General features: G+C 46.8%; 1 protein-coding gene across 2 annotated transcripts in view; it reads left to right on the top strand.

The window, feature by feature from the left end:
- The first annotated feature begins 3,001 nt into the window (after positions 1–3,001).
- JOSD1 (Josephin domain containing 1) overlaps positions 3,002–12,736 on the top strand; it is an 18,942-nt gene continuing 9,207 nt past the window's right edge. The window contains exons 1-2 of one of the 2 annotated variants that reach the window (XM_032416542.1): positions 3,002–3,089; positions 3,403–4,250. In XM_032416542.1, coding sequence (XP_032272433.1) covers positions 4,066–4,250 — 185 coding nt within the window. In that variant the 5' untranslated portion in view covers positions 3,002–3,089; positions 3,403–4,065. Of the gene's footprint in view, positions 3,143–3,402; positions 4,251–12,736 lie in introns of both variants that reach the window. The other variant, XM_032416541.1, reaches the window with a different exon arrangement.

The following is a 12,736-nucleotide window of genomic DNA, read 5'->3' as shown; positions in this document are numbered from 1 at the left end:
CCCCAACAACAAATGTCTGAGACGTCACGCGCCTAGTTCGCAGCTCAGGAGGGGGCAGCACCGCGTCCACGCTACCTGCCTGGAGCCTTCCAGCCAACGAGACTGGGCAGAGTATGACTGACACAGCAGCCATCCAATGAATGGGGAAATACGCACAACGTTTACCCTCACCTCCCTCTTTTCCATAGGCGGTGTTCAGTTTCCAAATCTTACTGCAAAACAGTCACCGCGGAGAGCCTTCCGATGATGGACAGGGGCAAGGCCCAATCTAGTCACCCGATCGGTCCCGCGCCTCGGGCCACCGCCCACCGAGATAGTAAACTGCACAAGGCGCCTCCCTCCTCTCAGTGACTCCCGGCAGTCCCTGGAAGACCGAGGTCGGACGTGCTGGCAACCTCCAGACAATTTTAAAAAGAAGGATCGATGCTTGGAATACTATAGCAGCCAAAGCGAGGCAATTAATTAAACGCTGACCTTAGGGAGAATTCTCCATTCACCGCCTCTGCGGAGAGAGCAATTACAGGGCCAAAAAGAGGCAACCAGCTAAAACACAAGCCCAAAGTACCTCGCCACATTTGTGAACTGTGAAGCTGAGATCTAGGGTCTGTTAGGGTAGTTTCCTATGGATAATTTTTCCAGAGTATCATCAGTTGTGGAAAGTCCCAATCTGCAATACCATCAGCACAAGTTTTAGGTGTCTTTCCCTGTCTCAAAAGTCTGAAAAGCGGGACGCCTGGGTTGCTCAGTCAGTTGAGCGTCTGCCTTTGGCTCAGGTCATGACTCCAGGGTCCTGGGATCAAGTCCCACATCAGGCTCGTTGCTCAGTGAGGAGCCTGCTTCTCCTTCTCACTCTACCTACTTGTGCCCTCTCTCTCTGTGTCAAATAAATAAATAATCTTAAAAAAATAAAGTCTGAAAAGCTTGATAAAATGAGGGATTAGCTAACATTCGCATAATGCTGGCCTTGGCCACTCGTCCCAGGCAGCAATCAAGAAAGAGCAGCCATTGAGATGGTAACATAGCCAAGATTTAGGGTTTGGAACACAGGATTTAGTAAGAGTCAGGGTTCAAAATGGCCTTCAGTTCCAGGGATACACCTGAAAAAAAAGGCAACCTCTGCTTGCTCCTGTTTTCAACAATTTTTTTTTTTATACAATCAAGTTTTATGTGCACAAACACAGCTGGGAATCTGGGACAAGAAGTCATTCAATTCCAAAGGTCTTGATAATAGCTCTTCGAATGCTTTTTTTTTCTTTTTCTGCCTAAATTGCTCACCACTATCCTATATATGCCTCTATGAGGTAGTTAAAAACATTAAAATCTTGATTTGGCAGAAAAGCCAAATATCAAGCCTTAGTACTCTAGAATAATAATTGGTATTTACCATCTTACCGATTGGCTCTTCCAGAAAGAGCTTAAGTTCAGAATGTGCTGACACCTATCGGTAGACTAAAAAAAACCATGTCGTTCTCACTATAGGGCTTGCCCATAAAAAAACACTGTCAAGAGTAGGTGCTTCTTAAACAGAGAAATCTAAAATTACATTTTGGGAAGGGAATTCCCTACCCATTTTTACATCCTCTTTCTGAAGACGTTCTAGAGTTCAGGTTCCAACTCTGGGCCCACTACTTACTAGCTGTGTGACCTGAAACAAGTTAATTAACTCTGAGGTTCAGTTGTCTACTCTGGGAAAAAAAAAAAAAAAAAAAAGCAGCTGCATAGTTAGCTATAAATAAATAAACAGTGCTTGCAACACTGTCTTACAAACCTGTGTTGTAAGCCTAATCTTATGAAAATATAACTGCAACCCTTAGGTGGCTTACAAATTACAAAAATTTAAGGTAATTCAAAAGTTGTCTGGATTAGGGCAGGACTCCCAACCATATGGTAAGCACTCAGGCGTGTGTTAAAAGGGGTAACTGTCGGGCGCCTGGGTGGCTCAGTTGGTTGAGCAACTGCCTTTGGCTCGGGTCATGATCCTGGAGTCCGGGGATCGAGTCCCGCATCGGGCTCCCTGCTCAGCGGGGAGTCTGCTTCTCCCTCTGACCCTCCTCCCTCTCATGCTCTCTGTCTCTCATTCTCTCTCTCTCGCAAATAAATAAAATCATAAACAAATAAAAAAAAAGGGGGTAACTGTCGTGAGTGTCATGGTGTTAGGAGAGTCGTGTTGTATAGCAAGGTTAAAGAAATGCCTGAATTGTGTAACCTGTTTTTTCAATTCTCTGCACAAAAATCCCAAAGAAGGGCGGCTAGGGTAGATAATGCCTTCCACATGACCTAGAAGTAGGTAAAGGGAAAAAAGTCTACACGGAACTGGGTGTTTACCTTCCTGACACACGATAACACCTTGAAAAAATCCAGGGAGTAAAGTTCTGTGTCAGCCACCGTGAGGTGGGAGCCCGAGGGCAAGAGGACAGTCGTCAGTGGGTAGTGCACAGAATTCGACACCACTGAAACAGGACTCTCCATTCCACTTGAAATCTGACTCCAGGCGAGGCACTTACCCTCGGCGCTCCCAGGCAAGTGCGAGGCGGCCGGGCCCGCTAACCAAGACAATTTACTCCCAGCCGCATCAGGTCACCTGGTGAACAGCGCGCCAGACAAACAGAAAACAGTCAACGAAGGAGTAGCTAATCCAGGTTCTCGAAAGCACTCCGCTCGAGAAGCCCGGCCCACAGAGGGAAAAGGGAGGGGAGGACGGCGAAGTGCAGCCGCAGGCCGGGTCGCCGCCCCGGAACGGCGCCGATGCCCGGGGAGGGGTGGGGAGCGGCGGGCGTCGAGGCGAGACTCCCGCCGGCCGCCACGCCCTACCCAGCCCCGGAAAGAACCGAACCCAGGAGCCGGGCACCAGCTCTAGCGGCCGCCGCCTCCGCCACGCTCTACGGCTCACAGCCCACAGCCCCCGGCCGCCTCCCCTCAAGGCCACCCACACCCACTCAACCGACGGGTGGCAGCCCCGGCCTTAAAGCCGGCGCCGCCTGACGACAGGCTGACGTCATACGTGACGCCGCGGCGGGCGGGAGCGGGGACGGCGCAGGAGGGCGTTTCCGGAGCACGCGCCCGGCGAGGGCGGCTGACGTCGGGCTCAGGTGCGCGCGCTTGCCCGCCCGCCCGAGCGCGGCCCAGGTGGCGGCCCGCAGCGGTGAGGGGGCGACCCGCGGCGTGGGTGGGGGCAGCGGCGGGAGGGCGTGTCGGCTTGCACTCACGTGACGGGCGGGAAGGTTGGGGTGTGGGCGGCGAGGCGAGCCGGGTGGGCCCGACCCCACCCCTCGCGGGCCTGCCAGTCGCTGCGCAGGACCTTCCCTCGGGCTGGGGCCGGGCCCGCCCCGCCCCCCCGCCAGCCTGGTTCTCAGCGGCGGTCCGCTTGACCGCCGGAGCTGACCGGGGTTGTTTCCTCCGCAGGGCCGCGGCGAGAGGGTGAGAGTCCGCGCGTTCCGAGGGAGCCGCCCCCGCCTCGGCCAGTGTCCTGCGGGGCCCCACCGCACCAGAGGGGATGGAGAGCCGCCCCCGAGGCCCCGGCTCGGCCCGCGATCCCACGCTGGCCGGCCCTCGCTAGCGGCTCGAATTTTGCATTTTACCCACCAGCTAGGCCTTGTCTCCTGAGTCAGTGGCGTTGCGGTTTGAAAGAAATGGAAGAAAAGGAGCGATGTGACCAATTCCGTTCGGTCCTCCTGCATTGAGGTCTGGTTGGCATTTGCAGAGAGGAAAATACGGCAAGAAAATCGTGGGGTTTTTTTTTTTGTTGGGTTTTTTTTTTTTTTTTTTTTGGAGGGGAGGGTGGGAGAAGGGAAACAAGGTCTTAGATCGTCTATGATTTTTTAAAAATTCTGCACTTTGACAGTGGTGGCGAAATACACTAATCCGAAAGTGATCTTTCTGTTGATGGAGGTGGATTTTTTTTTTTCCTTTTGATTCCAACCTTTCTCCCCGTGACAAAGCATAAATCATGGAGACCAGAAAATAAGGTGGACCTCAGGAATCCTGAAAAGACTGAGAAGCTTACATTCTTCCTCTGGAGGGAAGGGTGGGGTGTTTTTAGCCCTCTCTGGAACCTAAAACGAAAACATGAGTTGCGTGCCATGGAAAGGAGACAAGGCCAAATCTGAATCTTTGGAGCTGCCTCAGGCAGCACCCCCACAAATCTACCATGAGAAACAGCGCAGGGAGCTTTGTGCCCTGCATGCCCTCAATAACGTCTTCCAGGACAGCAATGCTTTCACCCGGGAAACGCTGCAAGAGATTTTCCAGAGGTAGGGGACCTTCTCCTTGGCATTTTTACACTGTTTGCTATTTATGAATTTCTGTGGGTGGGGCAGTGTCTCAGCTACATAAACCTTCAAACCAACAGGTATTATTAGCTAGATGTTAGCAGTTATAAGGGACGCAGAGATGGGAAAAATAATCACCCTCGTTGATTGAGCACTTACTATATAGATAAGGCACAGTGCTAAAAGCCTCAGTTGTGTGATGCCCTCAACGATCCCATGGAATATGTGTTATTTCCATTTTACGGACATAGGCAGGGCTCAGAGAAGTAATTTGCCTGAGGTAACATGACAAGAGATGGAGCCGAGTTTGAGTTCAGGTTTGTATCTGTGCTGTTGACCACTAGGCTGTAATGCCTCTCAAGTCCTGCCCCCAAGCGGTTACAGTCCCGAAGGGGGACGAGAGCTGTACACACTCAGTCACCTCTCCTCAGAGGTGGAATGCTGTGGGTTTTATAAGGAAGGTGCTCAGCTATACACAGTGCTCAGTTTTTCTATGCAGCCATGTGCTGGCCGTGGTGCTTTTCATAGGTTGCTTTGTATAGCCCTCCCCAGCAGTTATTTTACTGTCTCTATTTTACTGATAGAGCAACAGACAGAAAGGTCAGGTAGTTTGCCCAAATAGCTTCTAAGTAGCAAAGCTATGATTTGAAGCTGACTCTAGATCTCTTCTCCTTTCTACTTCATTCTCGATGGCCTTTTATACCCACTTTGCTAAATGCTACCTGACAGGTTGATAGAAGTTCAGCCTTTTCTCTCTCTACTTTGATGTTCTAAAATTCTTTTATCAAAGCGTTTGAGAATTAGTTCTGCAGTGTCTGGATGGACACAGCAACTCATCTGCTCTGCTACTTCCTGAGTATTGGAAAGGCATGTCAGAGCAATGGTATGATCAGTACCCGTTCACACTGCTAGTAAGTTGGGCCTGGGTCTAAAGATACGGACTATGATTATAAGCTGTTTGTGGATAATTGCTGTTTGCGGATAACCGTTTCAGTTAGTTCTGTTTCCCCTGAATGAAAGAATGCTAAATATTTGCTAAACACTCACATGGAACCAGAGTTCTATTCCTGGCTACTAAAGCTCTAGAAAATTTGTACTACGCTCCCCAGTTTCCTGTCAGCACAAGGTAAAGATCCATCTCAAAGTAATAGCAATAGCAAATACACTCAGCTTCCACTCCAGAGGCAGAATTCTATGTAGAGCATTTTGTATGGAAAGATTCAGTGTGGATAGAAACAAGCATGAAAGGGATCAGAGGAAAGAGAGAAGAGGGAATTTTATAAACAAACATTTACTAGCGGCTTCCCATGTGCCAAGCACTGCTAGGCACTGTAGAGGAAACAAGTTGAACAGGACTCAGCTGCTAAGTACATCCCAGGCTCTACATTGACCAGACCTGAGAATAAACTTAAGTGAAGTTAGAACCTTGGAATTTAGAGCCGTTTGAAAGGGAAAAGATGATCTGTTTGGATCTTAATGGAAAGAATAGTAATGTTGGCAGGTTAAACTAGATAATTTTAAATTCTCAGATACAAAGTTTTATGCTCTTTGGAAGATGGGGCTGATGAATGGGAGAAATGGGAGAAAAATTTTGATGAATGCTGTTTGTTGAGAGGAAGTTCATCCTAGCAGTTGAATTTTAGCCAGATAAAAAAGGAGAAATACAAAAGCAGGGTGGAGTTTGAGTAGTTGTGGATATAAGATGACTCATGTTTGGAACAGAAATGAGTAGAGACTAAGAAAAAACTAAAGCCAGTGGCCCAGCAGCATGGCGATAGGGAAGAGAGGAGTCAAGGTGGCAGAGTCTCAGTCCAGGATTTGAACATAGTGGTAAGAACCACAGTGATGGCAGAAGAGGTCACTGGTTTGAAAAGGATCAGTTTTCAACATGTGTGTGAAATTAGAGAAAAGCTCAGAAACTGGGCAGCTGTCATCGTGCACATACACAGATGTGGATATCTGATCTCGTACATCTCATCATATATGTGCCTGTGCTTTGAAAAAGGAAGGATTTAGACGTCAAATGATGTAGTAGCAGCTTTGCTGAGTTGTTTGGAAAATCCTCAGCCTCAAACCATTTTCACAGACTCATCTCAATTGTTCAGTGATTAAATGTTCTCGCAGCTGGGTATGCACCCCCCTGCAAAAAAAAAAATAGCTATTAAAATATAAATAGATGAAAACTAGGTTGGTACCACTCGAAAACTCTAATGCAAGCTGGACAGGACAAAGAGATTTTAGACATTGGTGAACAACCAGCATTCTTCTACCACAGAGGAGAAGTCTAACCTCCCCATTAAAAGGTCCCTGAGCAAGTGAAAGGAGCCACATTTAAAGGTGTGGTGTTGGTAAATTGCTAAAAGGTATAGAGTGTTAGCCTCTAGAGATTTAAATCATTTTGTCCAAGGGCCAGGCAAACACATCATCATCATTGCCAGTACTTAAGAGTTCATCGATGTGCCTGGCCCTGTGATCTGTGCTTTATATATTTAATAATGTAAAGACACATCATGAAGTTCTGAGACATATTTTCTAAGGTCACATTTCTTCAGATGTGATAAAAAGGAAAATTAGGAGAGAAAAGGAATCTTTTTTTTTTTTTTAAGATTTTATTTATTTATTTGACAGAGAGATATAGCGAGAGAGAGAACACAAGTAGGGGGAGTGGGAGAGGGAGAAACAGGCTTTCCACTGAGCAGGGAGCCCGACATGGGGCTCAATCCCAGGACCTTGGGATCATGACCCGAGCCAAAGGCAGACGCTTAATGACTGAGCCACCCAGGCGCCCTGAGAAAAGGAATCTTGGTGAATGTCTCCACATCTCCTTTTTGTTAAAATCTGAAATCCTCACCGTAGCCGGACACAGGAATAACCACCAGGGAGGACCAGGAACTCACCTCAGGGTATAGGCATTAGTGAGACCTGGCTAGAGCCCATTTTCTCACTTGGAGATCACTTCAGATCCCATGGCTCTAACCTGTGGCTGTGACAACAGAAGTGAGAGGCTTGCTTTCTAGTCCAGACCTTCTATCCAAATCATGAAGACCGTCCTGAACAGGAGTTTGCCAAGGAGTCTCAGGAAAAGAATCACAGAACAGGATGCCATGGAGTTCAGTGGGACCCGTGTGTCAAACTGTCTGGGAGACCATTGAGTGTATTAGGTGTAGGGGTTGGATCCTAGCTCTGTAGCCCTCACCAGCTGCACAGGGCTGTGCAAGTCACCGTGGCCACGCTGCATCTCAGCTTCCTTATTAACACTGTGGGATTAAGTTCTGTCTTAAGACTGTTGGAAGGATTAAGAGATAAAGCTCGTAAGAGTAGCTAACACAGTGGGCACCTGGTTAGGGTTAAATAGAAACGAGTACTGGTATAATGGCCCACTGGGCAGACCCCACTTATTCAAATGACCACTCTAGGAATGAGATGGAGGCCATTCTCTGCATTCCCTGTAGTGATATCATCTAGGCCAACGCATGTTTATTCAGTTGCCACTGCTTTGCCGTGAGGGCTGCAGAGTAGAAGAGCCATCCCCTGTGCTTCAGGAATTTGCTATTTGGTTGGACACGTATAAGATAATGGAATTCTTTAATGGTCTTGTAAGATGGGGATTATTCCCATTGTTGCAGATAAGCCCGCAGGCACGGAGAGTAAATCACATAGTTAGTGTTGCTGCTGCTTGCTGGGATACTGTGTGGTCCTCCCCATCTCCCTGTGTTTTCTACACAGAAGCCAGGAAAGGGTCCATGGAAGAAGTAGGATGTGACATTGACCTTGAAGAAGGTTTAGGATTTGGCTTGGAACAGGAAACAGGATGAAAGAATAGAGGCCCACATGGTCGTGGTGTCTGAAGTGCACTAAAAGGGGCGCCTGGGTGGCTCAGTCGTTAAGCATCTGCCTTCGGCTCAGGTCATGATCCCAAGGTCCTGGGATCGAGCCCCGCATCGGGCTCCCTGCTCCGCGGGAAGCCTGCTTCTCCCTCTCCCACTCCCCCTGCTTGTGTTCTTTCTCTCACTGTGTCTCTCTCTGTCAAATAAATAAATAAAATCTTAAAAAAAAAAAAAAACGAAGTGCACTAAAGCCCAAGGAGGGGGGAACGGCAGGCCCAGTAGGGCCAGGAGGGTTGAAGTTAGCCAGTGGGCAGTTGGCTCCAGTGGCAATTCTTATATGAGAGAGTGAAATGATAACTTGGTGAATGTGGCAGGAACATTTAGGTGACTTGGTGGAAGGGGAGTTTGGGAACAAGAAGATCACTTTATTTTATTTATTTATTTTTTAAAGATTTTATTTATTTATTTGACAGAGAGAGACAGTGAGAGAGGGAACACAAGCAGGGGCAGTGGGAGAGGGAGAAGAAGGCTTCCTGCTGAGCAGAGAGCCCGATGCGGGGCTTGATCCTAGGACCCTGAGATCATGACCTGAGCTGAAGGCAGACGCTTAACAACTGAGCCACCCAGGTGCCCCAAGGAGATCACTTGAGCAACCTGTTTCAAAAGCCCAGATATGGGGCAAGGAAGCTCCAGCTCGGGGAGAGCAAATGGGAATAGACAGGAGAGGGTTGGAATCTGAGATAGAAGATGTGGGACATGGAGAGGAGACCCTGGGAACACTCCTGTAAGGTGTACCTCAAAAAAAATATTTGGTCATATATGTTTGGGATCTGAAATCTACCCTGTCTCAAGACTCAAGGTGAAGAAAAAAAAAAAGACTCAAGGTGAACATTAGCATATTAGGGACTCCACAGATTCCTGCAGGAAAACTTTTTACTCGATTCATTCAGCCATTAATGTGTTGAACACCTGTGATCATCTGGGAACACACTCAGGAAAGCGAGGCTCCGAGTTGTTGGTTTTTTTTTTTTAAGATTTTATTTATTTATTTGACAGAGACACAGTGAGAGAGGGACCACAAGCAGGGGGAGTGGGAGAGGGAGAAGCAGGCTTCCCGCTGAGCAGGGAGCCCGATGTGGGGCTCGATCCCAGGACCCTGGGATCATGACCTGAGCCGAAGGCAGTTGCTTAACTGACCGAGCCACCCAGGTGCCCCGCGAGGCTCCAAGTTTTGAGCGTGATAAGGAGTTAAATGGTGAACAAGGTAGAAGACCCAGAAGTTTCTTTGTTGGAGCCTTCATGCATCTCCTAGCTAGAGACTTCACTGAAAGTAAGGAGAAGCTATTGAAAAGTTGGTGAAGGGGAAGGAACTTGATATACCTTGAGCTAGGCTTGCTTTCATATACTTTCTTATTTAATACAAGAGCCCACTGAGAGCCTTTGTCCTTTGAAGCTGCATTTTAGGTCCAGGTCCCAGGGAGTCCTCTGGCCTTTCCTCTTCTCACCCAACTACCACCACCCATTTTGGTTCTTGGGTCCTCACCATAAGACAGCAAGCACAACATTGGAGTCAGACAAACCTGAGTATGAATCCTAGTTCTGTCATTTGTGAGATAAATGATCACAGGCAAGTCACCATTTTAAATCACCAAACTTCAGTTTTTTAAGCCTATAAAATGGAAATAATTTATAGCTTCATAGCTTTATTTTGGAAATTAAATGAGATACACATAAAAGCATCTTGCATTGAATGTGGCATGGAATTTTTCAATAAATGGTAGTTATTGTTACAGTAAAATGCAATTTGGTTGCAGAGTGAAGTTTTGTGTCCTCTGATCCCCTTCTTTGCCAGCTCTGGAGACAAACACACAACCTCTTTTTAAGGGTCTGCCACCAATGTTTACAAAGAAAGAGATAGGGTAGCAAAATAAACATGGCGAACATGTCAGTAAACATTTCTTGAGCACCTGTCATGTGCCAGGCACTCTTGGGTCCTGGTGATGTAGTCCTAACAGGATAGAGAAGGCCCTTGCTGTCATTCTAGTGTGGAAAACACATGTCTGGTTGTAACAAGGGCTGTAATTAAAGCAGGTGGAGTAAGAGCTGGTGCCTGGAAGAAACTGAAGATTGGGTGGTCAGAAAAGGCCGCTAAGGTACTAACACTTGGGACCCAAATAATAAGGAGCAAACCAAGTGTAGATCCAGGGGAAGAACATTACAGACGGCTGAAACAGTGTGTGCAAAGGCCCTCAGGTGAGAAGGAGTTTTGTGTGTTTATTAGGGAGCAGGTGTGTGTGTTAAAAGAGGTGGGGATGAGGTCAGCAGTGTTCTGAGGGCTTTGCAGGGAGAGGAAGTAATTTAGACTGTATTTAAGTGCTTTGGGAGCCATTGGAGGGTTTAAATAGTGGAAGGAATGTTTTATGTTAAAAAAATATCAGTATAGTTGCTGTGTACAGAGAAGTTTAAAAAAAACAAAAACAACTTTTTGTAAGATTTCTTGAGTGTTTGGAGTTGACCTAAAGTCATGATTCTCTTCTAGAGATGGCCCTTAGCAGCCTCCTGGACATCTGCCTTCCAATTTTATTCCTGAGAAACTCACCCCATTTCCCTTCTTCCCCTTCACAACAAGGTGGAAGTAATCTACCCGTTCCTTCAAGATGGCCTTTCCTCAGGTCCTGGCCTGACAAGCCTGTGAAAGCAAAATCGTAGGACTGGAAACACCTTTAGAGCTGCTATCCTTGCCTTGGATGAAGGAGTGGCTAATAAGGCCTGGCCAAAAATGACTTAAAGCTCGGTGGGCAAGTTTAGTTTTGTTTGGCACATTCATTTTTTTCAGTTGATTCATTGTGCTGTAATTTTTTAAAATTTTTTATTTAGTTATTTTACACACACACGTATATTTGAAATACTTTAGGTGGTTCATGCATTCCAGTTCAATATAGGCCTTACTACTTCTTACTGCTTTACATTTGGCCCCAGTTCATACATTTATGTTACCTGAGTGTCTGTATGCCTTGGAGTATTTAAGGATTAATGATTACCAAGTGTGCAAGCGTTAAATAGAAAGCATTTCAACTGTAAAAAAAAAAAAAAAAAAAAAAAGAGAGTCCAAGATGGTGGAGGAGTAGGAGACCTGAGTTTCGTCTGGTCCTAGGAATTCAGCTAGATAGCTATCAAATGATTCTGAACACCTGCAAACTCAACTGAAGATCTAAGAAAAGAGTAGCTGCAGCTCTACAAATAGAAAAGCGACCACCTTCTGCAAGTTAGGAGGTGCGGAGAAGTGAATCTGAAGTGATATATCAGAAGATAAAACGCAAGGGGTGGGAGCCTCTGTAAGCCGGCCCGGGAAAGTGAGCAGCAGAGCACAGAATCAGAACTTTGAGAAGTCTGCTCCGGTGAGGGATGTCCTTGCCTGAAAGGTGCTCAGGTGGCAAGGCGAGGTGGAATCCTAGGTGGGACAGTGTGGTCTCAGGATCTGAGAGGTCACAGGAAGACCAGGAGTGCCTGAGTGTGGCAGAACTCCCAGACATCGGAGCGGGGAAGCTGGCTGCAATCAGCGAGCCCAGGAGTGGACTCTCAGCTCAGGGATGCCATAAACCATGCACCGTGGCTGCAGTCAGCAAGCCCAGGAGTGGACTCTCAGGCCGGGGTTGCCATATACCATGAACCACAGTATGGTTGGGTGACCGCTCTCTGAGCAGGGGCCCAGCAAGCAGCAGAACCTCAGCGAGACCCTCCCCCCTCCCCTGGGGAGGAGGGGTGCAGGTGCGCACTGCAGGAGTCTGCAGGGTTTGGAGACTCAAAACGGGTTGTGTACCTGAGACAGAAATGTCTGGTCACAGACTGGGTGAGCATGCAGTGCAGACAAAGACCAGGGAGACAGGAGTGATTGGCTGCTTTTCCCTGAGGGCTCACTGAGGAATGAGGCCCTGAGCTCTCAGCTCGGGCTGAAGATTGGGAGGCCACCAATTTCATTCTCATCCTCTAAAGCCACGTGGAAAGCCTTCAGGGAATAAAAGAGCAGTCCAGAGCCACTTACTTAGCCTGGCCCCAGGCAAGGGTGGTGCATGCAGTTCCACCCAGGGTAGACACCTGAGAATCAGTGCAACTGGCCCCACCCCAAGAAAATCAGCAAGAACATCTGCCTAAGACCAAGTTTACTGATCACACAGAACTGCAAAACTCCAGTGCTGGGGAAAATAATATATAGAATTCATGGGTTTTTCTCATGATTCTTTTGTCTTTCAATTTTAATTTTTTTCCCTTTCCTTTTTCAACCAATTTCTTATTTTATCAACTCTTTTATAAAATCTTTTTTTAATCTTTTTTAATTTTCATTTTTACAGTTACATTTTATCCTTTCATTGTATTTAATTTTATTTTTGTTTATATATGTTTTTCGTTCTTTACAATTTTCGGATACAGTTTCTTCTAACAAACAGACCAAATTGCACCCAGAATCTAGTGTATGGCTCTGTTCTCTTCACCTATCTGATCATGTTCTTTTTTATTTCTTTTTTCTTTTGCTTAGGCTTTTTAAATTTTGATCTTCACAGTTGCATTCTATCTTTTCAATGTATTTAATTATATATATATATATATATATATATATTTTTTTTTTTTTTTTTTTTTTTTTTA

This window comes from Phoca vitulina, unplaced genomic scaffold (genome assembly GCF_004348235.1).
Source record: "Phoca vitulina isolate PV1807 unplaced genomic scaffold, GSC_HSeal_1.0 scaffold19, whole genome shotgun sequence".
NCBI classification, from domain to species: Eukaryota; Metazoa; Chordata; class Mammalia; order Carnivora; family Phocidae; genus Phoca; species Phoca vitulina.
This window is presented reverse-complemented; position numbering and strand designations above follow the sequence as displayed.